The sequence below is a fragment of the Eretmochelys imbricata genome, chromosome 7, assembly GCF_965152235.1.
Source record: "Eretmochelys imbricata isolate rEreImb1 chromosome 7, rEreImb1.hap1, whole genome shotgun sequence".
Classification (NCBI taxonomy): domain Eukaryota; kingdom Metazoa; phylum Chordata; order Testudines; family Cheloniidae; genus Eretmochelys; species Eretmochelys imbricata.
Window position 1 is genome coordinate 61009331 of NC_135578.1, and position 17252 is coordinate 61026582.

At 44.3% G+C, this 17252-nt stretch overlaps 1 protein-coding gene across 5 annotated transcripts in view; it reads right to left on the reverse strand.

The window, feature by feature from the left end:
* Nucleotides 1–17252, reverse strand: part of ERLIN1 (ER lipid raft associated 1) — a 56979-nt gene that overhangs the window by 38695 nt on the left and 1032 nt on the right. For all 5 annotated transcript variants that reach the window (XR_013346569.1, XM_077821012.1, XM_077821009.1 and 2 more), the window contains exon 2: nucleotides 8284–8407. Coding sequence is in view for 4 of the 5 variants with exons in the window: in XM_077821012.1 (XP_077677138.1) it covers nucleotides 8284–8396 (113 nt within the window). In the remaining variant the exon portion in view is untranslated. The remainder of the gene's footprint in view (nucleotides 1–8283; nucleotides 8408–17252) is intronic.

Genomic DNA, 17252 nt, shown 5'->3' on the forward strand with positions numbered 1-17252 from the left:
TTCCCTTATTGGTCCTTTGGGTCAGGTGCCAGTCAGGTAAGCTGAGCTTCTTAACCCTTTACAGGTAACAGGATGCTGCCTCTGGCCAGAAGGGATTTTATAGCACTGTATACAGAAAGGTGGTTACCTTTCCCTTTATATTTATTTATGACAGCCGGGTTGGCATCTGACCAAAAGGACCAATAAGGGGAAAAGTTACTTTCAAATCTGTAGGGGAAGGTTTTTGTTTTAGGCTTGTGTATTCTCTCCGGAGACAAAGAGAGACAGAGACCAAGCAAGTAATCTAGCTCCTACTGAATGATACATCTAAACTTACAGACATAGTAAGTAATAGCAAAAACATGCATTAGAGTATCTTTTGTTTTAGCTTGTAAATTTTCTCTAGGCTAAGAGGGCGGTTTATTCCTGGTTTTTTTGTAACTTTAAAGTTTTGCCTAGAGGGGAATCCTCTGTGTTTTGAATCTGATTACCCTGTAAAATTACCTTCCATCCTGAGTTTACAGAGGTGCTTCTTCTATTTTGTTTTTATAATAAAGTTCTGTTTTTAAGAACCTGATTGGTTTTTAGGGTCCAGTCTGTGCTCACCTTGTTTACCTATCTGGTTGGTAGATTATTCTCAAGCCTCCCCAGGAAAGAGGGTGAAGTGGCTTGGGGGGATATTTTAGGGAAACAAACTCCAAGTGGTCCTTTTCCTTTTGTCTAACTCACTTGGTGGTGGCAGCAGTACCCATCCAAAGACAAGGATGGATTTGTGCCTTGGGGAAGTTTTTAACATTAGCTGGTAGAAATAAGCTTAGGGGGTCTTTCATGCGGGTCCCCACATCTGTACCCTAGAATTCAGAGTGGGGAGGGAACCCTGACAGGGGGCACGACAGAAGTATCTTAAATGATGACTGCTCAGGGAGATTGGAAATATCTGTTCTCCTTGTCTCAACACAAGAACAAGGGAAAGTGCAGTGTAAATAAAGGTGGAAAATTCAAAATGAACAAAAAAGGGCCTTATCATACAATGCATGATTAAACTGTAGAACTCACTGCCACATGAAGTAGTTGAAGCCATGAATTTAACAAGATTAAAAAAAGGATGGAACATTTATATCCCATTTATTCTTGGGATAAGAAGAATGTCCAGAGTTAGCATAGTTAATGACAACAAACATTGTGGCAGGGATATTAAACCTATTGCTTCAGGACTTAAGCCAATCTTTAACTATTAGAAACCAGGATGAAAACTAATGTGGCGGCAGATTATTATACATCCGCTACTGAAGGCTCTTACACCTTCCACTGAAACACCTGTGCTTGCCCCGTCAGACACAGGAGACGAGGCTAGATGAGTCTAGGGTCTGATCCCATATGGCAGTGCCTATGTATAACCACCACATGTTATAGACCAGTGGTTCTCAACCTGTGGCCCACAGGCCGTTTGCGGCCCAATCAGCAGAGCTGTGGCCCAGGTGACATCGTCAGGGCCATACAGGTAGTATTGGATGTGGCCCACATAACACATTATGGGCCGCATATATGGCCCACAACTGTAAATAGGTTGAGAACCACGGTTATAGGGAGAAACAATGAGAGTGACAGCTGGATCCTTTTAATAAGGATGTGTGTTGTCATCAAAACTGCACTGTCTCCATCTGCTGGATGGGAAGAACTAGAACCCCTACTTTTGGACTGGCAAGGAAGAATGAAGAGCAAGTGTGCCAAAGCTTGAAGTTCTCTCCATGGTCCTCAGTGTTTTATCACTATGTGTGCTTTATTCAAAGGAAGAGGTATTAAATCAAATTTGCAGGGTCCTTGGCAGAACTTTAGATACAATTAATACCTAGAGAACAGCCTGGGGCAATAAACTGCCAAGGAGGGCGGGAGACACAGGGGACTATCCATAATACCAAGCATGGACTGATAGTCAGGTGACAAGAGTAATAAGATAAAACTGAGGGAAAAAAAGCCCAGCCTGGATTATCCCAAATGGTTCATGACAGCGAGAGCTGAAGTATTAACTATAGAATCATCTCTTAAGAAAGTGGCCGGAGCCCCGCCACTTGGGTCACTGGAAGCTAGAATGGAGAAAGCCCTGAAGGGAATAATCCAGCACAGGCTTTGCGAACAGGATACAGAAAGCGCTGGGTTCTCTCCCTAATTTCTACCCTTCCATTCGCAGAAACTGCTTCCAAAACGTGAGGACTATATCAAAACTTTCACACACAGGTTTGAGATAAAAAGTCCCAGAATGTTTTAAATCAAGCAGTGGCAGACTTATAACACATTACACAACCACAGACAGTGTCCACACCATCATTTAAGGGCTTCAGCTCCCACAAACCCAATCATGGCAAATATTTCCCTACTGGGTCTGTTTATGCAAATTATTGTGTACATGTATATAGTTTCCACATCTTAATAATCTCCTACATCAAGGCATGAGGTCTTAGGACACATTCTAAAGCCACAGTTTCCTCCAAATGAGAAACAGATGCATCAAACATTTTGACCACAGATAAAATTATGCTCTAGACAGGAGAAATACTGGCCCCAGTTTAATACAGGACTGGCCCAGATGAAATCCCATTTGGATAACTCATGAAGTACATGACCCCTGATCACCTGACAACATGAGCAGAAGGGACAAGCATAAAGCAGATGCCGTAAGTATTATCAACTTAATGAATACAGCAGCTAGTGATAACTTCTACAGTTAGGGCTACAAAGCAGCTTCCTTTAAAAATAGCCAGATTTAACTTTTAACTGCTGAGCCATTTAAGAGTGGAGAGATTAGAAAAAAAAATAGTTTTCCTACTCAAAAAAGCCCCCAAAAAACCTGACTACATTCATTGTGAGGGAAGTCAGAAGAAACCCCAAAACAGCTGAACTTTGAAACTTCTAATTTGACAAAGAGAGGTCATCTCAGTCCAAAAAATTTTAAATGAAGTTAGGAACATTTGAAAAGATTTAAAAATGTATGAAAATTGAAGATGTGCAGCAGAACATTATCAGGTGTGTGCTGTGTGATGAGCCACACAGGGAGTTAAGGAACAGTCAGATTTGACCTTTGCATTTTGCAGGGGCTGCAAAAAACCCTTCAATTCTTCACTAATCTCTCCCAACACAACAAACGTTTTGTCCACTATGCGGAGCATGTAATAACTGAGGGTCAAGGTGATTTTTCACAGATGTTAGGGCCAGAAGGAACCATTAGATCATCTAGTCTGACTTCCTGGGTATCACAGACCAGAGAATCTCACCCAATGATTCCTGCAGTCAAAGGAACTGTTCTTCCCGACTACATACGTGAACACTTTAGCACCCAATACCCTGTGGTGGAACTAGAGCATCTTTTTTACAGAGACATCCAGTCTTACTTTAAAGACTCCAAGGGTACATCTACACTGCAATTAAGCACCCACAGCAGGCCTGTGTCAGCTGACTTGCGCTCACAGGACTCATGCTGTGGGTCTGTTAATTTAGCACAGACGTTCAGGGACCCTCCCCTCTTGTGGGATCCCAGAGCCTGGGCTCGAGCCCAAGCCTTAATGTCTACACCATAATTAAACAGCCCCATAGCTTGAACCCTGTGAGCCAGAGTCATCTGACACAGGCCAGCTGTGGGGTATGTCTGCACTGCAATTAAAAACCCAAGTGATGATGAATTCATCATTGTGCTTACTGACCTAGGAAATACCCCAATTTATTTAATGGAAAAGGGACGGTTCCAGCATAGCCCAGATCTTATATTTCCTGGTTGTCTGATTAGGGTGCAATTCAATATTCCATTTGCATATGTTAAAGTGTAAAGCAAAACCTGCAGGGTGAGCACCATGGCCAAGTTAAGGAGGCTATGGGATTTCGCTTCTGCATTCCATAAATGCTGGGGAATGTAACAATTACACTGCCATTCATTTCTGCATTTAGTACTCTTTGGACTGGGGGCTCCAAACAGTGTCCTGGGTCACCCACATCTTAGAAGAGAGATTGTCTGCTGGACATCTCTTCTCAACCACAATCACATAAAATCTCTGTGGTATCTACAGCAATTGTTTATGTGGAAAAATAAAATAGGAAAATAATGTACATTTAACTTACGTTAGAGTTAATTTAGCAACTGGAAACAAATAGGAGGATATTAAACAGCAGCTACTAAGGTTAGACCATTTTAAATCAGCAGGTCCACATAACACGCATCTCAACATTTTAAGAGTTGGCTAAGGAGCTCGCTGGACCATTAATGTTGGTTTTTAATAAATCTTGGAATACTGTGAAAGTTCTGGAAGAAAGTTAATGTACCAATATTCAAAAAAGTAAACAGGATAATCCGGGTAATTATAGGCCTAGCAGTCTGGCATTGATCCGAGGCAAGATAATGTAGCTGCTAATACAGCACCCAATTAATAAAGAATTAAAGGAGAGCAATATAATTAGCAGGGTAAGTTCTATCCATGTACATCACACTGGGAACAGGCATTCACCCTTCAACAGATCATTGAAAAAAACTACTGCATGGCAAAAACCCACCTTAATCAACTTTCTCGTCTTCAAGAAAACATCCGACAGGGTTCACAGAGACCCTGTGGAATATTGCTAGGAGCAATGGGAGACCAGACGAGCTATGGAGACAGATGCGCAGTAAGACTGGTGATAACACACACCCTTGTCTAACTCCAGTCACAATACTGAACCTCTCACCTAGGCCTGTAACCAATCTTCTTAGCATTAGCAATAGACTGGGTGATGATATGGGCAACAAGCAGCATGGTGGACAGAATATAATTGATTAGTGGAGATGAGTTACAAGACCTTGACTTTACAGGCAACATAGCTTTACTAAGTACGTCACAGAACAGAATGATTGCCCTTCGTTTTGATGCCCTCTGTGGCAGAACAGGAAGCCAAAAAAAATAAAAAGTACTGAAAGTAAAAGCAGAGAAAACCAAGACTATGAAGGTAGGAAACTGGACAACAAATGCAGAAGTGGAGGGAAAAGAAATCCAACAGATAGAAAAGTTCTGGTAGCTGGGGACAGTGACGACATTTTCAGGTGGCTGTAATAAACATTTATATGAGATTAGGAAAAGCAAACATCATTTTTGGAAGGAGGAACGTCTGATCACACAGAGATCTGCACAAACTAAAGGTCAGATTATACCGTGCAATTGTAAGGATCACGCTGCTATACGGAGCAGAGACTTGGCCGATAACAGTAGCTAACAAAAAGAGATTGGAGGATGTCCATTCCAGAAGGCTGAAAAGGACACTGAATGATTCACACAAGAGTAAGAGGGCTGACAGAGCAGAAAGAAGTTAGAAAATAGAACCAAAGGGAAAAAAGTTCAGGTGGTTGGGACATGTATACTGTATGGACAATAGGAAGCATGCTCAGCAAGCACTGAATTGGGTACTTGTGGTAAGAAAGAGAAAGTGAGTAAGGCCAATGAAGAACCAGCAGAAGACAGTGATAGAGGAAAATGAATGTGTTGGCATTGCCTGGGAAGAAACGTCACAACTAGTAAATTACCATAATCAGTAGAGGAACTGGACTTGCCTGATGTGTCTGCAGCACAGAAGGAACTAAGGTCAAGGAATATAATTAATACCAATCTACATGAGTTTATGGAAAATAGATCCTGTCAAACTAATTTGATTTTTTTTTTAACTTGGTTGCACAAGACATTTTGATTATAAACTAGAAGGTAAAAATTAACATGGCACATTAAATGGATTAAATGATGACTAAACGATCGCTCTCAAAATGCAATTGTAAATGGGGAATCATCACTGAGTGGGAATGTTTTTAGTGGGGTCCTGCAGAGATTGGTTGTTGGCCCTATGCTATTTAATATTTTTATCAATGACCTGGAAGACAACAAATCTCTGATAAAGGTTGCAGATGACACAAAAATTGGGGGAGTGGAAAACGACGAAGAGAACAGGTCATTGATTCAGAGTGAGCCGCGTTGCCTAGTAAGCAAGCAACATGCATTTTAATGGAGACATATGTAAAAGCATACATCCTGGAAGTAAGGATGTCGGCCATAATCTATCCTGGGAAGCAGTGACTGAAAAAGATTTTTTGGGGGAAGGGAGGTAGACAATGAGTTCCCAGTACAATACAGAAGTCACATGGAGTAACGTGACCCTTTGATGTATAAACAGGGAAATCTCAAGCAGGAGTAGAGTGGTTATTTTACCTCTGTATTTGGCACTGGTATGACCAATGCTGGAATACTGTGTCCAATTCAAGACTGATGTTCATAAATTGATTCACAGAAGAGCCACAAGAATGACTTAAGGATTAGAAAACATGCCTTTATAGTAATGGACTCAAGGAACACAATCTATTTAGCTTAACAAAAAGAAGGTTAAGGGATGACTTGACTACAGTCTATAACTACATTGAGAACAAATATTAATAATGGACGCCTCAATCTAACAGAGAAAGGTCAAATATGATCCAATAAAGGCAAAAAAATTTTAACAGTGAGGGTAATTAATCATTCAAACAATTTACCAAGAGTCATGGTGGATTCTCCGTAACTGATCATTTTTAAATCATGATTGGATTTTTTTTCCCTAAAAGCTCTGCTCTAGGAATTATTTTTGGGGGGAAGTTCTTTGGCCTGTGTTATACAGGAGATCATAATGGTCTCTTCTGGCCTTGGAATCTATGAATAGGAGGAGCCAATGACCTGCCTGCAAGAAGTCCACAGAGCAGTCTGGGGAGCTCTGCTCTAGGTAGTTTACCAGCAGCCAGTACCCATGGGAAGTTCAGCAACCGGCTAGACTATGACCGAGGTAACTTGTTTCCTTCATTCCCTATTCTTAAATATCAGCAGGATCAATAAGACCATCAGATTAAGGTCTTGCTTACACTGGACTTTTTACACCAGTGTTGCTGCCTTAGGGACATCTGTGTTCAGTGTGGGATGTGCCTGCTGTGTGGGTCACGGTCCCAGTGCACGACACACATTGAGTATAGCTAGAAACCTAGGACAGACAAGATCTGTGGCAAACTGGCATGAATAGGGCAGTGGTAATTCATACTCAGTTAAAAACTTGGGCAAAAAACAACTTGCGTAGACTCAAACTTTAAGACCAGATGGGACCATCATGATCATCTAGTTTGACCTCCTGCACATGGCAGGCCACAGCACCTCATCCACTGACTCCTGTAACAGACCCCTAATCTCTGGCTGAGTTACTGAAGTCCTCAAACCATGATTTAAAGACTTCAAGTTAAGAGAATCCACCATTTACACTAGTTTAAACCTACAAGTGACCTGTGCCCTATGCTGCAGAGAAAGGCAAAAATCCATCAGGGTCTCTGACAATCTGACCTGGGGGAAAAAATCCTTCCCAATTGCAAATATGGCAATCAGACCCTGAGCACGTGGGCAAGACCCACCAGCCAGACACCTGGGAAAGAATTCTCTGTAGTAACTCAGAGCTAAGCTCCATCATCAGCCATTGGAGCTATTTGCTGCTAAAAATCAGACTGGCTACATGCCATTGTAGGCAGTCCCATCATACCACCCCCTCCATAAACTTATCAAGTTCAGTCTTGAAGCCAGTTAGGTTTTTTGCCCCAACAGCTCCCTTTTGACAGAGTTGGGAGCTGGCCTCCTAAAGTGGAAGGTGGGGACTAGGCACACAGAGCAGCGGGGAAGGGCTCTAAGCCAGAGCGCTGGGCAGGGACCAGGTACCCAAAGAAGGATAAGGAGTTCAGGATCAGGCACCCAGAGGTTCAGGAAAGGTCTGCATGGTGGGAGCTGGAAAGCAGGCATACGGAGGTGCAGGAAGGAGTGGGGAGTCAGATCAGGTGCACAGGGATACAGGAAGGACTCTCAGTAGAGGGGGACGCAAGGGACTTGGGGACTAGGCACACAGTGGTATGGGAAGAGTGGGAGTTGTGAAGCAAGCATACAGGGATATGCGAAAGACCCTGGGTACTGGGGGAGGGAGTTGGGGAGCTAGAGCCTCTGTCTGTATGCATTTAAAGCTGAATTTTAACCCCGTAATTGTTTCATGCACACTAGGGTGACAGGGGAGTTCAAAATCCAAACAGACCAGAAAACATTTTTATAATATCTCATGATTATTAGACTGTCATAATTTTTTACCTCTTTAGTCAGCAATAATGGCCCTCCTGCCCATCCTGAGATGAGGCCCAGGCACAGAACATGGAGCAGGGCAAACTCTTACACAAGACCTTCCTTGGATGAACCATAACGGAAAGAATTAAACCCAGAATGTTGAGAACCTTGGATGTACTCATTGGAATAGTACCTGTAATACACTGCCAGGTGGCCCTCATCAACTTTGTGAATGGAAGAGTAGAGGAGGAGAACCAGGACTCCTGCAGCAGCTGCTACTACCGCCCCAGGCTGGGCCATAGTCATACTAACGTCATCTGTGGGAACAAAACACATGGTCATCCACCAATGTTGCTGTCAGTGAATGAAAATCCCTCCCTAACCCCTCTCTCGCCTATGGATTTTTCTTACTAGCAGAAGCTCCCAAACCTTTTTATAATGCAGACCACAACTTCACAGAGAACATTTCAGACATACCTCTCCCATTCTCGATCACAGACCATTTCCATTCCTGCTCAGAATTGCACGACAATCCTATACTTACATGGATAATATTCGGAGAGTACTGTATATATTTTAAACTTCATTTAATTGTGGTTTGTCAGCTGCAAATCAAGAGAAGGAGCTAGTACCATGTGGCTGACCAGTACTCCACAGACCCACGTACAAGGGCTTTGCCCACTCAGTTGTATTAAGATGTCTCAACTCAGAGGCACAAGCTTTCTTAGCACCATCCGCTAAATCAATTGTTTCAAGACCTTGTGTACAACATCTAAAATTCAAGAGAAATTGCAACACATATTTGTAATCTGCATCCTAGGACACAGCAGCACCAAAAGGCAGAAGGCTGCTCTACAGCTGCCTCCTCTGTCGAGCCACTCAGGTCAGAAGCTAGGAAGGAGGAGGAGTAGTATTTTCAGTGCTGCTCCTCTAGTCAGTCACAAGATTTTGAGGTTTTTTAACCCTTGTTCTTTGACGGGGTGGGCAATGGAGACATTTTCTCCATCCCTGAACAGAAATTAAGGGGAAAGTGCCCCCTTCACCTGTATGCTCTCGCTTCAAAAGCAACATTGTCAGTACTGCTGCACAATTCACGCAGTCAATTATGATCAAGGTAGATTAATTCTCTGTTCTTGTCTCTGAATTTCCTTCTGCTTTCCTTAGCAACTTTAATTAACTCATCTTAAATAGACATGAGGAGCTTCTCACATGTTCTTTAAGCAATTCTGTAGGTTACTGAGCTCAGAATAAAGACTGAAGTCTTCCTCTTTTTAAATCAACCCACACACCAGCTGATCACAACCCATGTACCACAGGTATTGCATGTACTGCAGAGCCAGACGGTGCCAGCTCAGAACTCTCCTGTCCCCATTCCACTCTTCAACCTCTTCTTCTCTCCTGCCACGACACTCGCTATCATTACAGTAACAGACCACTAATGTTAAATTTGAATAATCTTGGAATACTGGGGAAGTTCCAGAGACCTCCAAGAAAGCCACTGCTGTGCCAAGGCTTAAGAGTAGTTAAGATAAGATAGAAATTACAAGCCAGTTAGCCAGAAATACAGGACTAACTCATACAGGACTATCAAAGAACTGAAGGAAGGAAATATAATTAATTCTAATCAACATTAAAAGTTTGACTGATGAAAGTAATAACTATTGACATAATACACTTTTGTCTTCTGAAACCATTTGATTTAAAACTGCATAACATTCTGATTAAAAAGTGGATTATTGCCATTCCACTGGGATCAGTTCTTGCTCCAACATTATTCAATACCTTTACCAATGATCTGGAAGGAAATATGAAACCATTGCTGATAAGCTTTGCAAATGACAAATTGACAGGTGGTAATTACAAGGATAAAGCACTTATATAGGGCAATATAGATAACTTGGTACAACCATACCACATGCATTTCAACACTTCATATATCTAGGAACTGAGACTGTAGATCACAGTACAGGATGAAGACTTTATTCTGGAAGGCAGGATTCTGAAAGTGATCTTGCGGTCATGGCGAATAAGCAGCTGAGCATGAGCTCCCAGCGCAGTGCTCTAAGAAGGCAAATGCAATTTGTGGCTGTATAAGTTGGGGAACAGCAAGTAGGAGGAGGGAGGTGATACTACTTCTGTATGCAGCATTGGTGAGACTTTTACAATTCTGATGCCACACTTCAAGAAAGATGCTGGCAAGCTGGAGATTTCAGAGAAGAGCCGCAAGAATGCTTTGTGTCTGAAATATCTGCCTGACAGTGAGAGACAGTGAGAGACTAAAGGAGCTCAATCTATTTATCTTATCAAAAAGAAGTTTTGCTCCTTCACTTTGCTCAAAAAGAAGCTCCTTCACTTTGACCCTGCACTGCAGAGCGTCCAGGTCACAGCCCCTGTCGTGCATTCTGAAATCTGCCCATAGGTATCATAATTCCTGCCGCTGGAGCACAGCTGGGACTGGACCACCTCCTCTCCCCAAATGCTGATGAGGTCCAGAAGCTTGGCATTGCTCCAAGAGGGGATCGCCTGGTGCGTGGAGCAGGCAAGGTCACCTGGAAAGATGTGCGGAGACCACTGCATGCGTCTCCTAGCAAACAGGAAAGGGACTTTCAAAATTCCAAGGAATTTAAGGGGTGGGGCTCACATTTGGTCACCTGAGGGCAGGGCAGTAGAGTTCAAACCCACGACCAAAGAGGCAAGAACAGGCATGGAGAGACACCTCCTGGAGGCCAATTGCAGCACTGGAATCAACCAGGGTGTCTACACTGGCACCGCAGCACTGGAGCCCCGGCACAGAAAGTTGTACGCCTTTTGTCGGGGTAGTTTTTTTTTTTTTTTTTTTAACAGCACTGCAACTGCACAGTTTTTGTGCACTAAATGGCTTGGTAGTGTGTACATCTCGGGAATCACACCGCAGAAAGCTGCTTTACTGTGCAGAAACTTGCCAGTGTAGAGAGAAGGCCTAAGATACAGGAGTCACTACGCTCCATGAATTGGATTATTCAGGTGGTCAGACTAGATCATGAATCACTTCTGGTATTAAAAATCTATTAAAAGCTTAATATATTCCCTGGAGTACATTTAAGTGAGCAAGGTGGCAGAACAAACGTGTTCTTGAGTTTCAGTGGCGTAAACAGCTGCAAAAAAATAAGGACACAAAAGTGGCTTCCCATTTGTGCTAGAAATACAGTTAGACACGTCAAAGGAGACACCTGTGACCCAACATGGCTAAAGCATGTCTGCATTTTGTTGTGTAGATGGGAACTCTAACTATGTGCGCAATCCACATTAAAGTTGTGAATAATTAGTGTCAGGAAACAGTCATAAAATGCAGGCCCAAAAACACAACACCCTTCCTCTCAAACTGGCCCAAAAGGAAATCCCAAAAGCTCTGCATGAAATCAAATGACAACCGAAATCTTTTCTGGGGAGCAAATTCTACCATCCCCCAGAAAAGATTCCAAATGCAACAAGTACTTAAGAAACTATTATTCAATGTAACCAATCTCATTGCCCAATGCTCAGAGTCCAACCTCCCATTTCTGAGTAAAGAGCTGTCTCCCACTCCACTGCCAATATCCTGGATCTCTCCCAATAAAGCTTCAAGCCAGGGCATGACAGAGCTGAATCTGTGGACATACTGATGACTGCTTCTTATCCCTGGATTTTGGTGTATAGCCATACTGTGACTGCTGGATCTGTAAGGCCTTGTATACGGTCAGTCATAAAATGTAGCTGTCCTATTTCAGAGACACAGCACAGGCATGCAACAGCACACTGAAAAAAAACATTCCAATCCTTCCTTTTTCGACCAAACCACAAGAGTCATGATGGGAAACTGTCTTCCATCTCCAGAGCCCACTCCTATGGAGTACTATTGACAGATGGGTTGCATGAAGCCAGTAGGTAAAATCATAGGGCCTCATGGACTCAGCAATACATGGATCATACCCAGCTATCCAAATATTAAAGGAAACAGTAGTGCCGGATGAAAAGAAGATGATGAAACTAAACCTGGTTTGGATGGAGGCAATACCAGTGGAGTAAAATGCTTCAAAGAACTTGCTGCCAGTATATTACCTCTCCTCAGATAGTCAAGTCTATAGACACAATCCTGGACCCATCATAAATCTCTGGCTGCAGAAAGATCCTCTTCAATCTGTGCTTGTCTCAGCTTGTCAGACTCAGGCCCAGCCACAAGTGACCTGAGCAACTGTGATCGTTCAACTAGATTACCGTAGCAATATATCTAGAAATGAATTCACCGACATAAGGCTCCAACTAGTTCAAACTGCAGCAGCTCACCTTCTTAGCAACACAAACACTCAAAAGGACATCACTCCGGAGCCTGGCTCCTGCATTGGCTCAATTTAAATAAGGAGTCACACCAATGGGTCCTGCCTTCCAAGCTCCTCCACAGAAACACCTCAGTCACAAGGACCACTGTTGACTGTATCCTTTTACAGTCCTGTTTCAACACCAAAGTCATACTCTAACCATGACTGGGGACACAACAGTATGTTAAGTGCTTCCCTGTGATATGGCTGAACACATAGTGTAAATGGGCCTAGAATGACACTGAAAAATCGACTTAGGCCCAAGGTTTAGGTTCTGAAAATAAATCTAGTTTAAAAAGGCCTCCCACCAGTAGAAATGTTTCCATGCTCCCCCCCTCCCCCCCATTTTCACAGAAGCTTTTTTAAAGGAACACAACATGTTCTGCAGCATTGTAGCCTGAACATTGCAGATTCATGTCCAAATGCAATGCAGGCACAGATTAGAAACTGACTTGCCCATTCTTATTGCCTAAGCAGTCATGTGCAGTGAATTTGATATTTTCAAATTCTGTCAGCTGAGATGCTATTAGTAACAAATAAGGAAATTAAAAAAAGAAAAAAAAGAAAAGAACTCTGTTCGTGCGCCTCACAGCTCCCCTTTAAATTCTCCATGCAACTGGAAGTTACAGTGGCAAAGTGACAAGAATCAAGGAGGACTTGTGGCACCTTAGAGACTAACAAATTTATTTGAGCATAAGCTTTCGTGAGTTACAGCTCACATCTTAGTCTCTTAAGGTGCCACAAGTACTCCTTTTCTTTTTGCGGATACAGACTAACATGGCTGCTACTCTGAAAAGAATCAAGGGTTCAGTACTTAATTGGTTTGTGAAGTATCTTGGCCTCTACACTAAATGAACTTGGCCATTAATTTTACTGCAACTTTAGAAACCTGTGAACAGCCAAGTAAAAACCTTTGAATGTGGGAAGGAGCGTACAGCTGTCCTCAGCAAGCTGTTCTTATTTTGCTACTGCAGACACTCAGTCACACCTATAATTTAAGGTGATCTGCAAAAAATAAGTCACCTAATTTGTCTTTTTTGCTTCTTTATATACTTTACGTACATTTTCTTCTCTCCCCCCAAAAGGCAGATGCAGTGCTTGTTTTACCTTTAGAAATAATAAGGTTTCATTTTCTGCTTTTGATTAAGGTGTCCCCTGCAAGAGCCAAACAACTGGAAAAAGAGCTCTGTGCCCTAAGCAGAAAAGGCATATCTTCAGAAATCTTCCTTCTCAACTGTTTGTCTAACATTTCAGCTAACTATGAGTTTAAATACAATTTCAGATAAACTGACTAAAAACCCTTTCCTCTTGGTTGGCTCAGGAACTGCTTCCTTCACACAGTACCACAACCCTACTAGCTCTCCAGGTAAAAATGGATAGCCAACACCCAAAATTTGCAATTAAACACTTCTAAACAGCTAAAAGAGGGTAAACACTCCCCCCACCCCCCACTTCTTAACCCAGCAAGTTTAAGATTGCACATTTTTCTTTAGGAACATAGCAATTTTCACACTGGATCGGACTTTACTCTCGGGGGAATTCTGCACCACTGCACAAGGCAGAATTTTGCAGAAATTAATGTTGTGTGTGCAGAATTTCCTTCCCGCCCCCACAGAAATGGGCTGCAGAGATGTTGGCTGCCATCAGAGGCCACTGGACCCGGCAGAGCCCAGCTCACAAATAGAAGACAAGGCTGGGGAAAAGTGGAGTGAACTGGAGGGCTCCCAGCAGCTGCAGTTCCCAGCATGCCCTGAAGGAAGGAAACTCTGTGCAAGCCTGGGACCCAGTATCAGGCCGTTTCTCCTCTGGATCCCTGGGTAGGAGGTAGAGTGTCTGGCCTGGGGAAGGCCCCACAGCTGGGCTCCGAGGGGGAGGAGTGAGTGTCTAGGCTGGAGAATGCCCTATGGCTGGACTCTAGATGGGAGGGGGTGAGTGTGCCTGGGCTGGGGAGGCGCAGCTGGCCTCAGGGGAGGGGAAGTGTGTGGGCTGGGGGGGGGGGTGTGTGCATGGCTGGGCTCAGGGGGGGAGGGAGAAGGGGTGTGTGTTTCTGCAATGGGGGAGGCCCGCAGCTGGCCTCGGGGGGAGGAGGAGAGAAGGGGAAGTATCTGGGCTGGTGGAGGGTGCATGGCTGGGCTCGGAGGGGGAAAGGGTGTGTGTGTCTGGGCTGGAGGGGGCCTGCAGCCAACCTCTAGGGGGAAGGGGATGTGAGTGTCTAGGCCACGGAGGGCCCTATGGCTGGGCTCTGGGGGGGGGGGAAGCGGTGGGGGAAACTGTGTCTGGCCCCCCAGCTGGGCTATGCAGGGGAGGGAGCAGAGAAACAAGAATTGGGTTGTCAGAGTGCAGGGGTGGGCAAATGTTTTGGCCTGAGGGCCACACTGGGGTATGGAAATTTTGCATGGCCAGTCATGAAATTCGGGGTAGGGGTGCAGGAGCGGGCAAGGGCTCCTGCTGGGGGTGTGGGCTCTGGGGTGGGGCCAGAAATGAGGAGTTCAGGGTGCAAGAGTGGGCTCCAGGCTGGAACCGAGGGGTTCGGAGAGCAAAAGGGGAACCAGGATAGGGCAGGCTATTGGGGCTCTGGCAGGGGGTGGAGGCTCTGGGATGGGGCTGGGGATGAGGGGCTTGGGGTACCAAGAGGGGGCTCTGGGCTGGGATCAAGGGGTTTGAAGGGGGATCAGGGCTGTGGCAGGGGACTGGGGCAGGCTCCCGGCGGTGCCTACCTGAAGCCGCTCCCGGCGGCATGTCCCCCCTCTAGCTCCAAGGCGCGGCCAAGTGGCTCTGCGCGCTGCCCCGTCTGCAGGCACCATCCTTGCAGCTCCCACTGGCCGGGAACCACAGTCAACAGGAGCTGCAGGGGTAGCGCCTGCGGAAGGGGTGGTGTGCAGAGCCACCTGACCATGCCTCTGCGTACTACATAGGAGCCAGTGGGGAAATCATGCCGGCTGCTTCCTGGAAGCCTCACAGAGCGGGACAAGCCCCTGACCCTGCTCCCCAGCAGGAGCTGAGGGCCAGATTAAATGGTCTGACAGGCCAGATGTGGCCTGCAGGCCGTAGTCTGCCCAGCCATCAGAGGGGTTTCTTTAACAACACAGACAAAAAATTCCCCCAGCAGTAGAGAGTTACAGACATACTTGATGACAGATACTTTGAAATAAATTACCAAAATAATTGAAACTGGTGTGATTATATAGTGTTATTTTGACAAATAAAATTTGCACAATTTTGAAGTTTTAAAATATTGTGTGCAGAATTTTTAATTTTTTGGTGCAGAATTCCCCCAGGAGTATGACTTGTAGTCTGGTATCTTATCTCTAAGAGAAGCCAGTTCAGGTATTTCAGAGGAAGATGCAAGAACCCTTGGACTGGCTACTTATGGAAAGCATCTTGGAGGGGGAGTTCCTGCCTTAACCCAACAATGAATAGCTGGGGTATGCACAAAAGGTGAGAACTCACACACTAGGCTATCCCAAAACTTCCACATTTGGGAGTGAAATTTGTCATGTGTCATCTCTACCCAAACAGGATTTTAATAGTTAGAGAAAACGCCCTTGAGCTCCTGAGTTATGGGACTGTTAAGACTTTTTCCCATTGTAATAAATATTTTAGACACAATCTGCCCTTCCCTCGAACAGGCACAGAAGTAGCTGAAACACAGCCTTGTTTACTTGGGGCGTGGGGGAGGACTTTGATCAGAAAGTACAGACTCAGCTCTTTGATGTCTTGCTTAGGCTGCTCCAGCCAAACAGCTGAAAGGTGGCAGGAACAGGCAAGAATAAACACACACAATTTCAATGAGGCCAGCAAGACTATGCACTTTTAAATAGTCATCTCACAAAACTGAAACTAAGTTTTTCAGCTTGTGGGTTTTAGCAGGGCAAGGAGATTAACTTTCCCTTTGGTGCCAACAGTTGCTCCAGGGTGCAGGACTATCTAGAAAAGTATTAAGGAGCCTTTCTCTAAGTTCCTTATCCATTCCAGGTGTCTAAACATCCTTCTCCTGGACTAAATTGGACACTTCCTAGAACAATCTGTGATAAATTAGTCCTTCCCCGACTGAGGGCTGCTGTTATGACTAGCTTGGTGCAAATCAGAAATGTGGTAGAGATTAAAGGGCCCCTAAGGGAATGGCTGAGAACCAAAAGCTTCCCGCTTCTGAGTGTTTAGGGTGTGAAGGGGAGAAGCTAGTCATCTATTTTTCCAGACTCTATGCTTTTCCTTTGTTTGAAAAAGTGACATTTCTCGTGACAGATTGCAAAGAAGCAGGTGTAACTAATGCGCAGTCTTGTCTTCCTGTATCTGCAGATAAGACAGCATTAGAGCTTCTGCAGCTACTGCTCAGAATTTTGCCAATCAGCTACAGAATGAAGTTATCAAGTTTCTGGGTAAGTCTCCCTGAGGCTGCTCAGAACTGTAGGCAGCAGTGAAATTATTCACTGGGGAAGGGAGCCCAAAACCACAGCAGCTAAGGGACTGGGTAGAATGTGTCTGTGTTCATAAGAATCAGCCTAAAAAACCCACAGCTGACAAATGAGGCTATCAAGAAACTGGTGTAATGATTGCCTGTCTCAGCAAGCACCAATATGACAGGTTTCAGAGTAACAGCCGTGTTAGTCTGTATTCGCAAAAAGAAAAAGGAGTACTTGTGGCACCTTAGAGACTAACCAATTTATTTGAGCATGAGCTCATGCTCAAATAAATTGTTTAGTCTCTAAGGTGCCACAAGTACTCCTTTTCTTCAAGCACCAATAGACAACCATACTAGAACATGCCCCGCAGGACATTTCACCTTCAGCTTGTGGGAAATTAAAGAGCTCTTACTATTAATATGCTC